Source organism: Sapajus apella, unplaced genomic scaffold (genome assembly GCF_009761245.1).
Source record: "Sapajus apella isolate SASKATOON/1434 unplaced genomic scaffold, GSC_monkey_1.0 scaffold165, whole genome shotgun sequence".
Classification (NCBI taxonomy): Eukaryota; Metazoa; Chordata; class Mammalia; order Primates; family Cebidae; genus Sapajus; species Sapajus apella.
This window is the reverse complement of record NW_022437105.1, coordinates 518816-540816: the sequence shown is the minus strand read 5'-3', so window position 1 is coordinate 540816 and position 22001 is coordinate 518816. Positions and strand designations below refer to the sequence as shown.

General features: G+C 48.1%; 1 protein-coding gene and 1 pseudogene across 1 annotated transcript in view; one reads left to right on the top strand and one right to left on the bottom strand.

Moving 5' to 3' along the window:
• Positions 1-19141, bottom strand: part of KIF25 (kinesin family member 25) — a 56855-nt gene extending 37714 nt beyond the window's left edge. The window contains 11 exon segments of the mRNA XM_032267101.1: positions 8431-8534; positions 9390-9578; positions 10692-10845; positions 11739-11839; positions 13753-13757; positions 14501-14546; positions 14549-14633; positions 17290-17409; positions 17571-18107; positions 18655-18809; positions 18907-19141. Of these exon segments, the coding sequence (XP_032122992.1) occupies positions 8431-8534; positions 9390-9578; positions 10692-10845; positions 11739-11839; positions 13753-13757; positions 14501-14546; positions 14549-14633; positions 17290-17409; positions 17571-18107; positions 18655-18809; positions 18907-19141 (1731 nt within the window).
• Positions 11940-12543, top strand: LOC116542254 (annotated as a pseudogene).
• Positions 19142-22001: the final 2860 nt, after the last annotated feature.

Here is a 22001-nt window from a genome sequence, read left to right as displayed (position 1 = left end):
ATAATAACCTTGAATGTAAACAAATTAAATTCCCCACTTAAAAGATACAGACTGGCTGAATAAAGACCAAGACCCAACTATATGCTGTCTACAAGAAACTCAACTCACCTCATCTGTAAAAAGACACATAGACTGAAAGTGAAGGGATGGAAAAAAATATTCCAAGCAAAAAGAAACCAAAAGCAATCAGGAGTAGCCTTACTTATGTAAGACAAAACAGACTTCAAGTTAAAAGCTGTAAAGAGACGACAAGAGGGACATTATACAATAAGGGATAAATTCAGCAAGATAATACAACAATTGTAAATATCTTTTCACTCTATATATAAAGCAAATATTATTAGACCTAAAGGGTAAGACAGGCCCCAATACAATAATTACTGAGGACTTCAACACCTTACTCTCAGCATTGGACATAAAATCAACAAAGAAACATTGGATTTAAGCTACATCATAAACCAAATGCACCTAGCAGACCGTTACAGAACATTTCACTCAACAGCTACAGAATGCATTTTTTTTTCATCAGCACATGGAACATTCTTCAGGATTGACCACATGTTAGAACACAAAGTAAGTCTCAACAATTTTGTTTGTTTGTTTTTGATATTTTGTTTTGTTTTGTTTTGAGACGGAGTTTTGCTCTTGTTGCCCAGGCCAGGCTGGAGTACAATGGCACAATCTTGGCTCACTGCAATGCCCGCCTCTCAGGTTCAAGCAATTCTGCTGCCTCAGCCTCCCAAGTAGCTGGGATTCCAGGCATGTGCCACCATGCCTGCTTAATTTTTTGTATTTTTAGTAGAAACGTTCAGATTGGTCTTGAACTCCCAACCTCAGATGATCCACCAGCCTCAGCTTCCCAAAGTGCTGTGATTGCAGGCATGAGCCATGCACCAGGCCTAACAATTTTTTTTAATAAAAATCACATCTCATATCTGACCATAACAGAATAAAAGTCCACATCAATAACAAGAGGAACATTTGAAAATATACAAATACATCAAAATCAAGCTACATGCTCCTGAATGACCAAAGAATGAAGGAGGAAATTATGAAAATTTAAAATTCTTCACAACAAATTAAAATAGAAACATATCATCCTAAAACATATGGGATGCAGCAAAAGCAGTATTAAGAGGTAAGTCTGTAGCAATAAATGCCTACATTAAAAAACTAGAAAGATTTCAAAGAAATGACATTATGATGCACCTCAAGGAACTATAAAAGAACAAATCAAATCCAAAATGAATAGAAGAAAATTAAGATCAGAACCACAATAAAAGAAATTAAAACAAAAAAATACAGATCAATGAAACAAAATGTTAATTTTTTAAAAAGATAAAATCAACAAGCCATTAGACTAACAGAGAAAATAGAATGAAGACCCAAATAAGATCAGAAACAAAAAAGGAGCTGTCACAATGGCTACCACAAAAGTATGAAGGATCACCAGGGACTACCATGAACAACTATATGCCAATAAATTCAAAAACCTAGGAGAAACAGATAAATTCCTGGATACATATAATCTACCAAGATTGAACAAAAAAGAAACAGAAAATCTGAAGAGACCAATAACAAGTAATGAGATTGACTCAGTAATAAAGTCTTCTAAAGAAGAAAAGTCTAAGACCAGATAGCTTCACTGCTAAATTGGACCAAACCTTTAAAGAAGTATTAATACCAATTCTTCTAAAACTGTTTAAAAAAAAAAAAAACTGAAGCAGAGGGAATTCTTCCCAACTCATTCGACAAGGCCAGCACAGCCCTGATACTGAAACCAGGTAAGGACAAAGCAGTAACAAAAAACCACAGCTCAACATTCCTGAAAAACATAGTCACAAAACTCTTTAGCAAAACACTAGGAAACTGCATTGAACAGCACATCAAAAAGATGATACACCATGATGAAGTGGGATTTATCCCAAAATGCAAGGATGATTCAAAATATGCAAATAAATAAACAAATTGGGTCACATCCATAGAATGAAGGACAAAAATCATATGATCATTTCCAAAGATGAAGGAAAAGCTTTTTGAAATATTCAACATCCTTTCATAATAAAACTTCTTAATAAATTAGGTATAGAAAAAAATAAAGACCATATATAACAAGCCCACAGCTAACATATCAACATCATTCAGCTTTTTCTCTAAGGACTGGAATAAGACAATGATGCCCAGACTTACCACTCTTATCAACATAGTACTGGAAGTCCTAGTCGTAACAGTTAGGCAAGAGAAAGAAATAAAGAGCACCTAAATGATAAAGAAGGGAGTCAAATTGTTCCTGCTTGAAGATAACATGATCTGATATACAGAAAAAGCTAAAGATGCTACCAAAAATCTTAGAACTGATCGACAATAATTCAGTAAAGTTGCAGAATATAAAGTTAATATGCACAAATCAGTATTATTTACATGAACAATGAACTAAATACAAAATAAATTTAAAACACACTCCCATTTATATACAATAGCTGCAAAAAATTTAAAATACCTAGGAATAAATTTAACCAAGGAGGTGAAAAACCTCTAAAAGGGTAATTATAAAACACTAATGAAAAACTGAAGAGGATGCAAACAAATGGAAAGACACCACATGCTCAAGAATTGGAAGAATTAAAATTGTTAAAATGACAACACTACCCAAAGCAATCTAGAGATTTGATGCAATCCTTATCAAAACACCAATGACATTTTTCACAGAAATTGAAAAAAATTCTAAAATTTGTATGGAACCACAAAAGATTCCAAATGGCCAAAGAAATGCTGAGAAAAAATAACAAAGCTGGAGGAATCACACTACCTGCTCTCAAAATATACTACAAAGCTGTAGTAACAAAAATAGCATGGCACTGGCATGAAAACAAACACATAGACAGACTAGAGAATCCAGAAATTAACCCACACATCTACATCAAACTGATTTTGCCAGGAACAGTCATTGAGGAAAGGATGGCCTCTTCAACAAATGGTACTAGGAAAACTGGATATCCATATACAGAAGAATGAAACTAGACCCCCACTTCTTACACTATACAGAAATTAACTCAAAATGGGTCAAAGGCCTAAATGTGAGACCCAAAGTGATTAAACAACTGGAAGAAAATATATAGAGGAAATGCTTCAGGAAAAGATTTTATGGGAATCTTTTTTGGCTTCAAGGAAGAAATTCCTTCATAAGGTAGGCCAAATCCATACAGCATTTGGACAGATGTAAACTAAAGAGAATGTTCCATCTAAGGAAAAGACAACGAATTCATGAGGTTCCCTCTCAGGCCATTTAAGGTAATCATATACATCTGTATATAAAATCACCATGTTGTAGATGTTGAATGCATACAATTTTTGTCAGTTTTACCTAAATGAAGCTAAATAAATCAATCAATAGCTAATAATTTAAATAAATAACTTTAAAAGTTTTTTTTTTTTTCCCCCAGGGACATAGTAAGAGCAATTTTAAGATACAGCTTTAACATTTTTCTTGGCCTCTTTTAAAAATATAAAGCTATCAATCCATTAACTAAAACTACTTTTAAAAAAAGAGTTTCTAAAGTTTACAATAGGTAACCATCATCAGACTGATTCAGGTGACAGGCCTCGTAGAAGAGCAAAGCGACATATGGTAATCAGTGTGACACAAAATCATCTTCCAAAAGGCCAGTGTGACCTACGTGACCTGAGGCTTTCATGTTAATTCAAAATGACCAATCTTAGTGAAGGGTTTAGCATTTCATATGCTTTTAAAATTCATTTTGTGATAACCGTAATAAGCTAAATGAAGGAGAAGCCCAGTATTTTTTAACTGTTCTCACTGGGGACTTTTTAACATACCCAGAATTGGAGGAAATGGCATAGCGTCCTCAGGTGCAATCGTCCTGTACTGAAGGCGGTTCACATTCAGTCAATCTTGTTTTACACATACTCCTGCACAACCCACCTCCTGTTCCTCAGCATACTTTACATTCAAAACCAGAAAACTGATCATTTTATCTATAAGTACTATAGTCTGCATTTTTAAGTGATAAGAACATTTTTAAAGCACAATGGCCAGGTGCGGTGGCTGACATCTGTAATCCTAGCACTTTGGGAGGCCAAGGCAGGAAGATCACGTAAGCCAGGAGTTCAGGACTAGCCTGGGCAACAGTGAGACCCTCCCATCTTCCCCCATCTCTAAAAAAAAATTATAAAATACAATCACCACGCCATTCACCACACCTTATCAAATTAATGTCACATGGAGTGTGGCAGAATATGTCACCCTAAAGTACGCCACTTTGGCATCAGGATCATCTACTTAAAGGTTCAAGACGCAGAGTGCTCAGGTTTCCCCTCTTCCTCCCGCACTGAAAACAGGACCTGACCCTTCCCATGAGAGCCCCCTCGCTGGGCCAGGGGTAAAGCCCATTCTCATCAGTAGATGGGGTCTGTGATGGGTAATACTGAGGAGTGTCAACTTGATTGTCAGATTAAAAAATACAAAGTATTGGTCCTGGGTGTGTCTGTAAGGCTGTTGCCAAAGAAAATGAACATTAGAGCCAGTGGCTGGGAAAAGCAGGCCCACCCGTACTCAGGGTGGGCACCATGTAATCAGCTGACAGCTAAATATAAAGCCTGCAGGAGAATGTGAAAAGAGACAGGCCTTCTCCCACGCTGGAGGCTTCCTGCCCTTGAACATCGCACTCCAAGTTTTTCAGTTCTGGAACTTGGACTGGCTCTTCTTGCTCCTCAGCCTGCAGACAGCTATTGTGAGACTTTGTGATTGTGTGAGTTAGTACCTAATAAACTCTCCTTTATATGTACATCTCTATTTCACTATTTCTGTCCCTCTAGAGAACGCTGACTAACAGAGGGTCGAAGCTGGGCGGCTCTGCACAGACACGTCTATTAACACAGCCCTTGCCTTCCCTCCATCTCCCATCTCATTTGGTGGCTTGTCCACAGTGGCCTCTGCCCAGCCCCGCATGGCAGCGTGCAGGCTGTGCCACCCCCTCAGTTCTCATTTCCCGGGAGGCTTTGTGTCAGGCAGACCTCACATAAGAGTCCATGTTCTTCCCATCAACCTGCCTGAGGCCAGTTTCATGCTCAGGCCCCGTCAGGGACCCTAGGAGGGCAGAGGAGAAGGTTCGACCCCCACACACTCAGGACACATTCGGACTCCCCCAGTGTCCCAATAATGCCAGGCTCCAAACCAGGATTCACGGGGGCTGACTCATCTCATTCTACTGTGTCCCCCCTCCCTTAAAACAAAGTCATTATTAGAGAAACCGGGCAGTCTGCTCTGGGAAACGTCCTCATTCTGGCTTTGGCAGATGGTTTTCTCTACTGTAAAATGATCGTCCTCAAGAAGTGCTTCATCAGTCCCGCGGTGTTCCGCCCGCCGCACCCAACAAGGAACACCACGTCTCTGCACCCCAACCTCAGGGAAGCCGAGAGTGCTTAGGGAGTTTGAGGCGGCTCCTGAACCCCCATCATGAAGATCCCACCAACCCCCGACCATCATCCTCCAAGGAGCCTGGAGTCATTCTTTCATTAGGGGTTTCAAATGATGGCTTTCCAGTTTTGTCATCTGCTGAGCTTATTGCCTAGAATCTCCTGTTCCCTCAAAAGCACAAACCTGCCCTGAGCATGTTTCCTCCAGGAAGGACCTCACAACTGTTTTTCTTTTTTCACCACTTTTTAGAATAATGAGTTGATGTTCCAGCACCCAAAACGGTAATGCGAGGTCTTTTTTTTAAAAAAAATCATTATTATGAACTCAAGATTGTAAAGATAATGCTGTATTTCAGTCTGCTTCCTTCCTGCGTGGAGGGAGCGCCTGCAACGGGCTCCACGTTCTGGGACAAGCCCACCATCCTGCGGCCTCCCTCGCTGTCCCAGATTGGCAAGCGCCCCACGATCCTCCCACCCACCTCCTCTCCTGGCCCAGACGCCGGTTGTCTGCTGAGCGTTTCTCCAGAGTGAGCCTGGTACTCGGCGACCCCAGCCGGGGTGCTGGGTGGCTCCCTGTGACTCCTCAGAGTTCTCATGGGTAAAACTAAAAAGCACGGAGGCTTTCAGGAGAAACGACCATGCCTGATTCCAGTTTAGAATCACAAAGTTCATACTCGACATCACCGATTTTATATTTATCTCTCTTTTCTTGGTGCTCTAAATTTTAGAACTTGTTCATATTCGCACTGATTGATCATTTGGGCTGGAAAATAAATGGAAGTGAAGTCACTTCCTCACATAGAACTACAGGTCAGGAGCTGGTTTCCCAAGAGGAAAGCATGTCAAATGCTTGATTAATTTCATGTTTCAAAAGAAATCAAGGGACAAAAACAATTCTTCTTAATTAAGAAAGCCTAAAGAGAATCGCTAGAACCTGGGAGGCAGAGGTTGCAGTGAGCCGAGATCACTCCATTGCACTCCAGCCTGGGTGACAGAGTGGGATTCTGTCACCAAAAAAAAAAAAAAAAAAAAAAAGCCTAAAATAAATTATGTTCTATTCAGTCTATGAGTTTCTCTCTGTAGGGATCTGTGGGGACTGTGGAGCCCACCATGAAGGAAGCTGTGCCCCGAACACAACTTGCCAGAACTGCATTCTCATGTCCTCAGCAGCATGGGCCACTGCTCCAGAGGTGGGGCTGAAGGAAGAAAACATCATTGAAAATACACATCAAGAGGAAAGGCTTTCTGATTTCCTAACGTTCAGACTCTAAAACACCCCTGCGTCTCTCCGCTGTCATCTCTGCCTGCGTCCTGCTCTCCCTAAAACACCCATGCATCTCTCCGCCGTCATCTCTGCCTGCGTCCTGCATTCTCTAAAACACCCATGCATCTCCCCACCATCATCTCTGTCTCCGCCCTGGTGTGGACCCTGGCGTGGTTCCCCTTCCCTCCCTGGCGTGGTTCCCCTTCCCTCCCTGGCGTGGCTCCCCTTCCCTCCCTGGCGTGGCTCCCCTTCCCTCCCTGGCGTGGCTCCCCTTCCCTCCCTGGCGTGGCTCCCCTTCCCGACCTCTTCCTATGTGCATGGATCCACCCTTCCATCCTTTTCTAAAACTCCGCTTGTCGTTTTTTTTGACCTTATCCTTTTTATGTTCTTCACTCTCTACTTCTTATTTCTTTTCGTGTCTTCCCCACCCCTTTTATTTTCTCTGGAAATTTTTCCTCTGATTGCCCTGTTCTTTATTTCTCGTTTTCATCCTCCCTGTCTGCCTTGCATGGAGAGTCAGCCACGCTCCGCAATCCATGCTTAAAGATCTCCTTTACATGCAATTCAGAGCGGTGGTGATTTGGAACGTGGGGCCCAAACCCCTGACCACAGAGGCCTGTAAGAAACCAGGCTGCGCAGCAGAAGGTGAGCAGTGAGCAACGAGCAAAGCTTCTCTGTATTCACAGTGGCTTCCCATCATCACCGCCTGAGTCCACCTCCTGTCAAACCAGCAGCGGCATTAGATTCTCAGGAGCACAAACCCTACTGTGAACTGTGCGGGCGAGGGATCCACGCTGCCCACTCCTCATGAGACTCTAATGCCTGATGATCTGTCACTGTCCCCCTTCACCCCCAGATGGGACCCTTTCGTTGCAGGAAAGCAAGCTCAGGGCTCCCACTGAGTCCGCATGGTGGCGAACTGTATTATTGTTTCGTTGTATATTACAGTGTGATCACAGTAGGAATAAAGGGTGCAATGACTGTCATGCAGTTGGACCATCCTGACACCATCCCCGCCCCGGCCCGCCAGTCCATGGACACACTGTCTTCCATGAAGCTGGTCCCTAGTGCCACAAAGGTTGGGGGCCACGATCTACAAGACAAGCTCGTCAAGCTCTACCCTTCAGGAAATCAGGCATCTGCAAACCATCATCAATCTAAAACAATGCAACAGGTTTCAAAAAAAAAAGCCGGTGAACAGAAGCAACAAGTTTCTGGGGCCTCTGAGGAACCTCCGAGAAGCTGAGCAGCCCAGAGCAGCACCGTCCAATAGGGAGGGCTTCTGTGACTGTGGAAACCTTCCAGCTGCCCATCTCTCTCACCTGGTGAGGCCACACACCCCAGATGAGGCTGGTGCAGCTGCAACCCCATTTCTGACGGGATCTCATTTGCATTCATTTGCACGTATTGGCCTGCTGTGGTGGGCGGCTCACAGGGAGGCTGGTGGTGTGACAAGAGCCGAAAGCCGTCGGGAGGGGCCGTGTCAAAGGCAAGTTCAGGAAAGCTGAGTATCCCTCAACCAAGCATCTGAAATCCCAAATGCTCCGAAATCCAAAACGTTTTGAGCACGGAGATGAGGCTCAAAGAAAACGCTCACTGGATTATCTTGCTGAACGGGGACATACCAAACATGAACATTTGAAAATACGAGAAGATTCAAAATCAGAAATGCTTCTCTGGCCCCACCTGCTTTGAATGAGGGTCGCACAGCCTGTCTACACCACACTGACACACTCCACGGGCCAAGTTTCCTGTCCCTTGACAGGTGACTCATGGCGGCCACCAGTCAAGAACGTGCAGAAAGCACTAGGGCCAGCACAACCAAGTCTGAAACCTTCGAAAAGAAAAGGCTTCAATGACTGTCAAAAGACCTGAATTGTTTCACACTGTGGGACCCGCCAAGTGCTTTCTCCAGACCTTCTCTAGCTAAGTGCTAAACTGCAGGACACAAACGCGGGTAAGACTCAAAACAGCCTGAGCGAAGCTACAGAGTCAGGAGCGGGTGCCGAGTGACCCCCACACACCGGTGGATACGGCCAACCCCACGGCAGCAGGGACGCTGGGAAGCACAGCCCCTTGGAGTGGTGGTAGCGACAGGTGTGGCCAGCCATGAGTGTGGGGAGTGCTGAGTGTGGCCAGCTATGGGAGTGGGGGGGCCGGGTGTGGTCAGCGATGGGAGTGGGGGGGGCCAGGTGTGGTCAGCCATGGGAGTGGAGGGGCGCTGTGTGTGGTCAGCCATGGGAGTGGGGATTTCCAGGGGACTGATTCATGGGGAAGGGTCATATTGAGTATGGTTTTCAAGTAAGCCTGCTAGTACGTAAATGAACTTCAGCTAGTTTTGCTTTATGCATTCACACCATCAAAACTTTCTCTGTCAAAAGTATCAGTTGAGTGTTACTGACTTCCTGCACAGCTGAGTGGGTGGTCTTTGGGGTAAATAAAGAAGGGGGCTTCCTTTTTGATGCAGTGACATAAAGGGAAAGGACCAGTCAGAGCCTGTCCCTTTTCGGTTGGAGCCCGCGGAGGCAAACCACGACAAGACGACAAGACGGACGCCCTCTGGGGCGCAGAGCCGCTCCCACGCACAGCAGGCATGCTGAAGCAGTTTGGCCATGTTCAGGCCATGTTCCAGAGGGCCGCTAACTGTCCGCTGTGAGCAGACAGCACTGTCCCTAAAAGGAGCTCCCACCCACACTCAAGAATGCCCTGCTGTGGGACCGGGGGTAAGACAGTAGATGCCACTTAAAACGGTGCCATCCTCTGCCTTCTCCCTGAGCACACAGGCATACACACACTGTCCTAAGCAACTTACCTGCTTGCAAAACTGGATCATCGGATTCACTATCAAAAGGCAACAGACGATGAATCTGGCAGTGAACTCAGATTTCCTCTCAGCTCCTACAATGATAAAAGGTTTGCACGTCAACACAGGTGCACTGAGACTGCACTGCACTGCTGAGTATGCCTGAGCACCAGCTCCTGAGACGCGGCCGTGAGGTCTGCAGCGCCCGTCTCCACTTCAAAAGACTCCTGCAGCGTAGTGGACAGTTATTTTATTTAGTTAGTTAGTTATCGAGACAGAGTCTTGCTCTGTTGCCCAGGCTGGAGTACAGTGACGCAATCTCAGCTTACTGCAACCTCCGCCTCCCTGGTTCAAGTGAGTCTCCTGCCTCAGCCTTCTGAGTAGCTGGGACTACAGGCATGTGCCACCACACCCAGCTAATTTTGGTATTTTTAGTAGAGACAGGGTTTCACCATGTTGGCCAGGCTGGTCTTGAACTCCTGACCTCAGGCGATCCACCCACCTTGGCCTCCCAAAGTGTTAGGATTATAGGCATGAGCCACCGCGCCCAGCTGTGAATAGTTACTTTAAACCTATGGATTCATACTTAACAGATGTATTCACTTGGCAAAGGGCTATATCACTTGGTAACAGGTACCAAAGGAAACCTCTTCGAATGGCATCCTGTGATCAACCTTTTAGGCATTTTAGGGGGAATTTTGGAAATTTGGTACCTGTCATACTTCCTTGACTTAAGGCCTGAAAAAGGAATGAGAATCTCTTTTTTTTTTATTTTTTTTATTTTTGAGACGGAGTCTTGCTCTGTCAGCAGGCTGGAGTGCAGTGGCGCAATCTCGGCTCACTGCAACCTCTGTCTCCTGGGTTCAAGTGGTTCTTCTGCCTCAGCCTCCCGAGTAGCTGGGACCACAGGCACATGACACCATGCCCAGCTATTTTTTGTATTTTTAGTAGAGACGGGTTTCACCATGTTGGCCAGGATGGTCTTGATCTCTTGACCTCTGATCTGCCCACCTCGGCCTCCCAAAGTGCTGGGATTAAAGGCGTGAGCCACCGCACCTGGCACAAGAATCTCTTTATTCTCAAAAACCCCACTGTCTTCCAGCAAGCAACTGTCTTCCCTGTACGTGCTCAGAAACTTGCAAAATCTGTTCTGAAATCTTGTCTTGGATTCACGGCAAGTTTATTCACCCTGTGGTGCTGAGCAGCTCCTTCTGCATTTCTGCATGTCGCAGGCCAACCATTTACAGCCTGGGTCTGGTCTCTGTGACCCACAGAAGCTGGGGTCAGCCTCTGCCTGCACGTTCCACGGGCCACACACTGCAGACCCGTCCGATAGGTGATGCTATCGTGAAGATTAAATAAGAAAATACACCACAATGCTTTCAAAAGTATCTGGTACACAGGAAGCACTCAACAAACATTCTCTTATATCAGTGTTTGGAGCACGGAACTATGTAAGCAGACGCTTAAAATGAGAATTATTCTTGGACACATCTAACAGCTGCAGGGAGACCTCAGCACGGCCAAGAGAGAGTCAGGCCCCGGGCAGGTGGAACTCGGGGAGACTGGCCAGAGTGCAGCCAACAAAACCAACCCTCCCAGAAGCGAAGTCTACCCACTCAGTCATCCCCTTTGGCATCCCCGTGTTGTAAAATCGAACCCCGAGACTTTACGTTACATTTCATGGAATCGCAGGTCTCACACCTTCGACAAAGAAGGCATGAGAGCCTTGAGGTCTTGTTAACAAGCGGGAGAGACGTGGCCGGAAGGTGCTGGTGACCTGGGGCAGAGCCATCTCCGCTGGCGCCTCCAGTTACTGCAGAATACCTGCTTTTCCTGAGAGGGTCCCCATCTCTGCAGATTCCCCCGCCCCCGCCCCCACTACCCACACAGCACCTTTCCCTGTGCCTCACGGTGGCCAGTCCCACTTCTGGCATCGCCACCAACATGGCCCAAGTCGCTGGCCCATGACACCACAATCATCCCCCTGCTCCCCGTCGTGGCCTCCCGGCAGAGCAGCCAGAGTGACCCCCAAAAGCCTAAATCAGCCTGTGGCACCCTCACTCTGCCTCCAGTTGCCATCGCCTCCTGGGTTAAGGGGACCAGTCACAGCCACCGTGGCTCTGCCCCTCTGCCCTCTGCCCAGGCTGCCCCGCTGTCCTTCCTGCCCAGCACCCTCCCGAGAGGGGCTTCTGTGTGTTCCTTGTGGGTCTCCCCCGACACCCATGCTCACACCAGGCTGTTGTGCAGGAACTTCCTCCTCTGCCTCTCCAGCTGGTGACGTGCGCCGACGTCCTGCAAGGCCTACTCCAGGTGCATCACCTTTGACTGGCATGCTGAAAGGACAAAGGGACAGAGGCATTTTACTGGAGGGGAATCCCTGGAGTCCAGCAGGTCAGGTTCCTTCCTCTAAGTATGGAAGACATTTTTAAAAACATGGAGTCCGTCAGGGCCTGCTGCGTGCTGTGGCATGTGCTCCTGGCCACTTTGGACCCAGGGTCCACCATCCCCACCACGACCAGAGACTCACATGGGAACCTGGCCCCACAGTCTCCCTGTCCACCATCAGCCTGAAACGCCATCAGCCTGTGAATGTGGCCCCATCATCTGTACAGCAGCCAAGGAGACCTGCTCCCCAGAGCACCTGCGGGGGCCTTGGTGAGGAGGAGACGCTGGACCCGGCTCTGCTGCTGTGGATTGTCACAGCGGTCTGGGCCTCCACGCCCGCCTCTGTCCCACTATGATGGCACTGCTGTGATGTGGCGGTGAGTGGACACTGCGTGGGGGCAGTGGCCAAGCCTGGACACCTCAATACTCAGACTGGCCATTGCCATGGAGGCAGGGTGAGGGTGACATGGAGCTCGGTGTCGTGCTTCCGGGCACGCCTCGTGACTGTACGAGTTATGACAGCCAGGGGCCCCTCCATGTGTCACATGCCATTTAGCAGAAGGATGCGGCTGGCTCAGGGCTTTCTATCCCAGGCCAAGGACCTCCAGGGACAAAGCACCCTTAGCACAGATGCTGTTCTCATAAGGCCTAATGCCAAGCTGTCCTCACAGGAACCGCGCACACTCCCTTTTGGAAAGAAACACTGTGATCCGATCCAGAACGAATGCCGGTGTAAGAAGGCGGGAAGCTCCCCACACCGAGACAGAGACCCTCCCAGCCACTCCGCCATCTGAGCCTTGACTGTGTCCGGCCCCAGCCCCAGCCTATCCTCACCTTCCCGCCCGTCAGCGTGGCCAGAAGGAGCTGCCTGGGCACCTGAGGTCCCTGAGGCTCCTCTCTGGGGAGAATGGAACTGAAGGGGAGAAGTTGTGCCCCCGGGCAAGTGAGGTAAGGAGGCCCCAAGTCCCTAAGGTGGACGTCTGGTCACGAATGAGCCACCTGGGACCCCTCTGTGTGGCAGGACTGCACAGTGGTTCCTGTGGGTGGGGTCTCAGCAGGCCCTGCCTCCTCACGCGTCAGCATTCCCCACTCCCCGCAGGAAAGCCTTGGCTGTTCCCTGCCCCTCCCTTTGAGCTGCACGTTTTCAAAGCTTAGGTACCCTGCTTTTCACAAAATCACATTATCGTCCCCTTCCCTGGAGCACAGGGCTTATAAGAACACAGGCGTGGCCGGGTGTGATGACTCACGCCTCTAATCTCAGCACTTTGGGAGGCTGAGGCGGGTGGATCACCTGAGGCCAGGAGTTCGAGACTACCCTGGCCAACATGGTGAAACCCCATCTCTACTAAAAATACGAAATTAGCCGGGCGTAGAGGCACATGCCCGTAATCCTAGTTACTCGGGAGGCTGGGGCAGGAGAATCACTTGAACCCGGGAGGCGGAGGTTGCAGTGAGCTCAGATTGCACCACTGCACTCCAGCCTGGGTGACAGAGCAAGTCTCTGTCCCCACCAAAAAATAAAAAACAAAAAAACCACACAGGCGTGCACTTATCACTCCTACAAACACAGCCTCAGGAGAGTTACTGAGCAGCAAGCACTGAAGAGAACCAGGCAACTGCAGTTATTTCCATGAAACATCACGTGGCCTCACAGAAAATCGGGACAGGCTCCCGCCTTTCCATATACCTATCTTGGAATCACAGCAAGACGACACTTAACCACGTTCCTAACTTTATTATAATCTCTTTGCCCCCCGGACACACTGAACACTGGGCAGAAGCTGTGAGCATGAGGTGAACATTGGGACAGCGATATCTGGTTTTTTTGTTTGTTTTTTGAGGCTGAGTCTTGCCCTGTCACCCAGGCTGGAGTTCACTGCAACCTCTACCTCCCGAGTTCAGGGGATTCTCCTGCCTCAGCCTCCCAAGTAGCTGAGATCACAGCCGCATGCCATCACATCTGGCTAATTTTTATATTTTTAGTAGAGACAGGGTTTCACCATGTTGGCCAGGCTGGTCTCGAACTCCTGGTCTCATGTGATCTGCCTGCCTCTGCCTCCAAAAGTGCTAGAATTACGGGCATGAGCCACTGGGCCTGGCCGGACAGTGCTATTTGGATGACAAGTTTAAAACTGCAGCACCAGTGACCTCTTCCACAGGCTTCAAGCATAGTAGTTGAAGATAACAAATAAATCCATTATAATGAAAGAGTGGCCAACATGCGGTGGCATTCTTAGAAATGAGGAAAGAACTGAATGGAGATAAAAAGCCTCATGTCGTCATATTCTAGGTAACTGTGACACAGAAAGCCCATCATGGACACAGGTGCCCATTCAGCAGTGACCGTCGAGGCCAAGGAAGTGCCCTGTGGTGACCAAGAGAAAACAGAGCTCTCCGAGCCAGCAGGGCTGTGGTGTGAGCTGGGAGGGGCGGGGCGCGCAAACGTGGCTGAGTTACACAGCACTTACTCTCCCCTGTTGAATTCAGTGTCAGCTAAAAGGAAAAAGGAATGGAAACTTAAATTCTAGCCAGTCATCGTCTTAGAACTGCAGACATTTTCCTTGAGCGTGGACTGGCCTGGCTTCGGCGAAAGGACCCTCCCATCTCGCAGAGTCTGGCTGCTCGGGGGCGTTCTCTGCTCAGCAGTCACTATTCAAAAACGCGGCCCTGAAACTCATCCTGATGATCTCTTAAGAATGCCCGAGAAGAAGAACAAAATGCCTTTATATCTTGCTTAAGTTTCTCTAAAATAAGAATATACACAATTAGTAAAATTAACCATATTATTAATCATCACAGTTCAATATGTCTCTACAGAATATTAACACACACACACAGTTACTGTCACTGGGCCGGGATGTGTTGTGAGCTGCATGGATTTAAAACCAAAGCTCCTCCGCCCAGCCGTGTCCACACCAGGCGGAAACGTCTTCCTGCTCCCTGTGCCTCGACTCTCTTACAGAAGTGCTCACTCAATATGACTCAGTACATCCGGGATTTGTACTCACTTTTTTTTTTTTTTTTGAGATGGAGTCTCACTCTGTTACCCAGACTGGAGTGCAGTGGCCCGATCTCGGCTCACTGCAACCTCCACTTCCCAGGTTCAAGTGATTCTCCTGCCTCAGCCTCCTGAATAACTGGGATTGCAGATATCCGCCACCATGCCCAGCTAATTTTTGTATTTTTAGTAGAGTTGGGGTTTCACCATATTGGCCAGGCTGCTCTCAAACTCCTGACCTTGTGACCCATTCGCCTCAGCCTCCCAAAGCACTGGGATTACAGGCGTGAACCACTGTGCCTGGCTGGGATTTATACTTTCAAATGCAGCACATGTGATTTTATGCCTTTAAAGTATTTAAGAAACAGAAAGTCAAGTATTTCAGCAATTTCCGTAGGAAGGGCTGCTCACCGGCCGGTGGGGCGAAGCTGGGCGCCAGCAGCGTTTCTGTCTGCTGTTTACTTCCGGACGATGCTAGGTCAGCCTCAGAGCCCCTCATCACTGCCTGTGAAACGGGACCGCCCTCCTAATCTACTCTCCAGACCCGCCTTCTGGAAGCTCAGTTATGTCGAGCACAAGGTGGAAAACAGGAGGGCCTGTGAAAGCAACTTCATGTAAATGCACATAATAAAATTCCAGGCACAAGAAATACGAATGCTTTCAGAGAACTCTGGGAGCAAAGCAACTGATGCCCTGCATGGAAAGTCCTCTTCTCCCCTGAAATTCTCTCAAGGATCTTCCATGTGAAGATCTGACAGAACTGGGACACTACTGCTTAATATTTAATATCAGACACTTTTTTTTTTTGAGACAGAGTTTCACTCTTGTTGCCCAGGCTGGAGTACAATGGCGCGGTCTCAGCTCACTGCAACCTCCGCCTCCCAGGTTCAAGCCATTCTCCTGCCTCAGCCTCCCGAGTAGCTGGGATTATAGGCATGAGCCACCATGCCTGGCTAATTTTGTATTTTCAGTAGTGGCGGGGTTTCTCCATGTTGCTCATATCAGACCCTCCTAAATCACAAGAGCATAATCAAACTTAAACAGGTATTCTTTGTTTCTAGTCAGTCTATCTTTTTATATAAAATGGAGTAACTCATATGTTTGAAAAACATTTTAATAACAAATTAATAACATTTGAATATCAAAACAATAAAGTATTTTATATGGAGTATAGATAAAGTTATGCAACTTATTCAATTATTAATTTTACTGAGTTGGAAGAGAATGAAAATGAATTTTATATAGATCTATTCCAAATACACTAATGTAATTTACAGAGGGGATATCTCTAATTCTGACTTACAAAGAGAAGAGATTAACCTTGTTTACAGATGTTTTATTGTGGTAGTAATTATGCTGGTCACATTGTTTAAAACAAAAGGTAAAACAATGTTCTCAACCAAAAGTATAAAAACATCCTGCTACAATTTCACCCTGGAGAACTGCCAAATATGCTATATGGAATAACAATTTTCCTAACTTTCCTTTCTAGAAATTGTTAGTAGTTTAACAGGAGCTGTTCTCACCTGAGGACCTGCTGTGCCAGATCTACTTGATCTAACACAGAGAAACGTTTCCTACCATCTAACGTTAAAATTGAGAATTTTGATTAAAATAAGATTTTAGTTTCACAATTTGATTAATTAAAATAAGAATTTTGACTTAGAAAGTTGAACTACTACCACAGCCATTTGAAACAATTCATTTCATGGACAAAATGTATTTTTCCTTCTGATTTTTGCTCATAATCCCAATCCTGTGTTTTGTTTTGTTTTTAGGTTTAGTCTTCTGTTTAATATGTATTAGAAAGAAGAACTCTAAGAGCGAATACTATCTGCAATTGATGATGAAAATACTAATGATTTTGGCTGGGCACGGTGGCTCACGCCGGTAATCCCAGCACTTTGGGAGGCAGAGGTGGGCAGATCACCTGAGGTCAGGAGTTTGAGACCAGCCTGGCCAACATGGTGAAATCCCACCTCTATTAAAAATTCAAAAAAAATTAGCCTGGTGTGGTGGTGGGAGCCTGTAATCCCAGCTACTCTGGAGGCTGAGGCAGGAGACTCACTTGAACCCGTGAGGTGGAGGTTGCAGTGAGCCGAGATCGTGCCACTGCACTCCAACCTGGGTGGCAGAGTGAGACTTTGAATCAAAAAAAAGAAGAAATAGAAAGAAAGAAAGAAAATAGTAAGGATTGTATACTCTTCAAAAGAAGACCAGACTGGAAGTGCAATGGAAAACTTGTATCTGACTCAGGAGGGGCTTTCCTTTTTCAGCGAGGGCTTCTTTTACTTCCGTAAGATTACATCTCTTTTGACAAGCATAATTCAAACCATTTCACTGGAAGTAAACATTCACTGCATAAACTAAAACTCTGGCTTCTGGTGAAGCTGTTTTTACCTGAATGGCAGACCCCGCTGGTTCATGGCTGAGCGTGTTTCTCTGCAGATGCTGCTGTTTGTTGTGCGGGGTGGAGATCCGCGCGTCCTCACTGCAGCTCTTTTTAATCTTTCCCTAGTGCTGTCGCATGGAAGAGAACCAAAGACAAGTTAAAGTCTTAAAACCTTGAAGCTGAAGCAGTGGAGAGCCGAGCCTGTCCTCTCCTCTGAGGAGAGAATCGCTGCTGATGGTCCCCGTGCACCTTCCCCGTGAGAGAAGACACCACCCTGTGTGGGGCTCACTGTGGCAGGGGACGCGGCTGCCACAACCCCAGGTGAGTCAGGGGCGTGCGGGGCATAAGCCACAGCAGCCGTGGGGGAGGCATCCCCAGGGCTGAGCCTGAGGGTCCCAGCAGGTGCCGGGAGGCAGAACGTCCTGGAAGAGGGGCTGCAGGTTTGGCCTGGCAACGCCCGCTGAGACTCAGCAATGCCCGTGGGTGAGCGCGGGGTGGTGTGCTGCCTACGGTGCCTCCCGGGAGCTGAGCCCAGCCCAAGTCCTGGCACAGAGATGGCCAAACTCCATGCCTCAGGAGCAGGGGGACAGGGGGGAGCTGGGTCCAGTGGGGCAGGGAGCCTGCAAAGCGGCTGAAAGTAACCATGGAGCAAAGACGGCTTATGAGGAGGGCGCAATTCGGAAAAAAATCGCTGCATTTTCCATGTGAGCTCCTCCAAGTGGGAAAGCGTTACAGAGAACTGCAGGAGGGAGACTTCGAGAGCCCCGGAGGGTGAAGAGGCCGCCGAGAGCACTGGGCCAGACTCGTGGGAGACCTGAGGGTGGGGCTGGGGAAGGTGTTCCCACCCTCATCTGACTAAAGAAGAAGCTGCAACAAAATTAAGTGTCTGACACCCAGAGGCTCAGAGCCTGCTGGGGAAGAAAGCAGCACCGTGGCCTGATCTCGGAAAGCAGCACCATGCACATGTTGGAAATCACCTGCCTGTGCGTGCTAGAAACCTGCTCTAAAGCCTCCAGTGTTCACCAGGAGTGGAACGGCAATTCCAAGAATATCCATGGCGCCAGGATGGCCTGTGCTCAACGTGGGGATGCCTGAGCTTTGGGGGATTTGGCTGTGGGCCACAGAACGACGGGGAGTGAGCCCTGTGTGGGGACAGGGAGGCGGAACTGTGCTGTGGGTGCTGAGGGACAGAGTTGCATGGAAATAAAGTCACCACCTGTTGGGCAAGGGACACAGGACTTATCTTCGTGAGGTTCAGGGGAAGCAGCAGCATGAGTCACGGGCAGGAAGCTCCACCTCAGGGAAGGTGAGAGGCCCCGTGGGCCGGTTCATCTGTGAGGTCCACAAGGTTCCTGGGGTGGACCGTGCTCCACCTGCGTCCCGGCCCAGGAGCCCCCGAGGAAAGGCCATTTCATTGCAGGGCCCCTGACGCCAAGCATGTCACATGCCAAGGCCACGGTCTGTGTGGAGTGGGGCATCCTGGCCTGCGGGAGGCAGCAGGCATGACCACCAAAAGGAGATCGGGCTTCTAGCGACCAGGACCACCGCCAGGGACTCACAGTGCAGATGCCAGGCGCCACGGCTTTGCTTCACACTCTAATGATCTTAATGTTAAAAAAAAAAACCTTTAAAAATCTCATCCAAAGGACACTGGAAAAGCTGTCGGACTCCGGCAGTACCCCTACCAGCAGCACGTGGTAACGGCAGCAGGCTCTGGACCCGACCCAGATGGGAAGGCTGGCCTGCACTGAGGGTCAGCAGCACACCAACAGCTACTCTTAACTGGCTGCTGGTGCTGCAGAGATGGTGATGTCCTGGAGAGCCACACATCCTCAGGGACCCTTCGTGGGGACCATCCATGTTCCACTGGAAAAGGCTTTGGTGGAATGTGAGGCGCTCGGGGCTCACCTCTGCGATCTCAGGCACACTCAGGCACTCACAGGCAGGTGTCTCGGCCCCTCCTCCGTGGAAGGACCCGTGTCCCTGGCCAGCGATGGGGGCTGGAGTGTGACTGTGGAGGAGCGACGCCTCGGGTTCCCTGAGACCTTGTGACCAACAGTCTTGACCCTTCTCACAAAGTCACAAAATGCTGTGAGGCTCTCAGGCTGGATGGGGATTGCTGCTTCCCACTGTTTTCGTTACTGTAGAATTACACCGCGCCCTCCCAGAGAACAGCGTGGAGCTGTTTTCATTATTGTAGAATTACACCACGTAGAATTACACCAGGTACTCCCAGGGAACAATGTGGCCTGGAACCGGGTGGCTGGATGCGATGCTCAGCCCCACAGCATTTTGTCATTGTGAAACTGGGAACGTTTTTCACCTCTCTGGGCCCCAGGGTTGCTGCCTGTGAGTCTTGGTCTTCAGTGCCCAGGAAGGGCACGATAACCACGCACACCCGTGCCTCAGAGCCCCAAGAAAGACGGAGCTTAAACATGAGCACAGAATGTATTCACTTCACCTCTGAAGTATTATGAACATCCCTTAATTAATTTGCAAATTGAGTGCAACTACATTTTTTTTTTCCAACGAAACTTGACAGGGTTATTCAAGGACAGTCAAGAAGAGTTGAAGCCCACTTGGCCCTGATGCTGCTAAGATTCCAAGAATTCTAAAGGGGTAATAATTTAAAGATGAGAACACATGGTTTCCTATTTACACTGTTAGAAGTCCTGGGAAACTGGGGGCTTACACCAGAAACTTCTTGTCTCACGCTTCTGGAGGCAGAAGTCCAAGCCCAAGGTGTGGGTCCGACCCCCTCAAAGACCCCAGGGAGGACCCCTCCTCCTCCTCCTCCTGGCTCTGCCTCTGCTTCCAATCCTTGGCCTGCTGTTGAATTGCCCAGGACACACGGCCACATCTGAAACTCGCCCTTCCTGTGTCCCTCCGTGGCCTTCTCTCTGTGTTGAGGCTTCTCTGCCTCCTCCTCTACGGACACTCGTGATGGCATTTAGAGCCCACCAGGAGGACCCAGGACACTCTCCCACCTCAAGAGTCTTCATTTGGCCACATCTGCAAACGTCCTTTTTCCCAGCCAGTTCACATCCTGATGAGAAGCTTCCAGGGACCCCATGTGGCAACAGCAAATGATAGAAAAGGATCTCCCGAGTCCGTGCTCACCCACAGCGTTCTCCACGTGTGCTCCCCTCCTTTTTAATCCTAAGAACGCACCTGCAGCGTCATCAACAGATGTTTACTTTGGTGAGGTAGACAGATGGTAAGGGTAGCAGCTTTCAAGTGTTCTGGGATGGTGGAATCACTCGAGTTACCAGAAGAGCAGCCTCATGGAACGGGGTGTGGGAAGGGGTGAAAGCTCCCGTGGGGGCCTTTGGGGTGATGGAGACACCAGGCACCTGGCTTGTGTTGATGGTGGCTGCCGCAGTTTCAATGCACCACCTCCAGAATTCATGTGGAAACGTAATCCCCGATGCGGTGGCATTGAGAAGCTGGGCCTTTGGAGACAGACCTGTGCCAGACTACAGGAGAAGGGCAGCTGGGTTCCAGGGGCCACGCCACCTATAAGCAGAGCCAGGTGAGGCCCCAAAATTCTAGAAGCGTCTGTATTTATTAGGTACAAGCCGGGGGAAGGGTCGTGAGTGAGGTCGTCATCTACAGGCTTGGTGATAGGGCATACCTAATCACGTGGGTCACAAGCGAGGGGGCCGCCCCATTAGGTCACCTGGGCAGAGAGGTGGGCTGCGCGCAGTAGGGGGCCGTGCCATGCACAGTAGTAGAGGGCTGTGTACAGAAAAGGGGTCCACCCCCATTAGGTCACTGAGGCAAGGAGGTGGGCTGTGTGCAACAGGTGTCGTGTGCAACACTTCTTATCTGGGGGCTGGAGACTTCAAAGGATTCCTAATAGAAGGATACTGTAAGCCAATGCAGTGGGAGCTGACACACTTGTGCTCTTCTCTTAAGATATTTATGGGAGGAGGATTTGAGCTAGTACAGAAGTGAGAAAAGACTGACAGGGTGTACAGCCGCGTGACTGGTCACACCAGAGGGGTTCTTCTCCCTCGGTTATTTGCAGGATCTCAGGCCTGAGGCCGACTTTCCACAGGAACTGGATGCAAGGTATTACAACTCCTTTATCAGGAGGAGAGGCTCTTGCTCCAAGCCTGCCATACAGCGTATGCCCTTTCAGGCAGGGACGCCACCGCCTGGGTCTTTGGTTCTTGTCCTGGTCTGGCTGTTTTCCCATGTGCTGCTTCTGTTCTGTGACTGCTCTAGGGAGTCCTCCTACTACAAACTACTATATGGTTATACAGAAGGATTCTATAAATCAGCACTAAATGTGTCAGTACAGCTCCGACTACAATACCCATATGATTATATAGAATATATATGATTATATAGACTACGATATTTATATGCTACATAGAAAGATTATATGGAACTAAGTATGCTAGATATAAGTACTAAGTATGATGATATAGGCTAGATATATGTGAGCAGTAAGTTATACTTCAGGCACTAATTGTTCTGACTACAAACTAATACGTGATTATATATAAAGGATTATAGAAGGAAACAGCTGAGTAATAACACTGTAGACTAGGATGTTCTTCAGGCACTAATCGTGCCTGGGGTTTGCACAGCTGTCCTTCCTCAGTGCCCATGTGGGAGGTTACCCACAACCAACAGAGCACCTCCTTTGGACGGAAATCATGGGAATTCAGTTACTAGCGGAGCACCTACTATGTTGGACAGAAATCCTGAG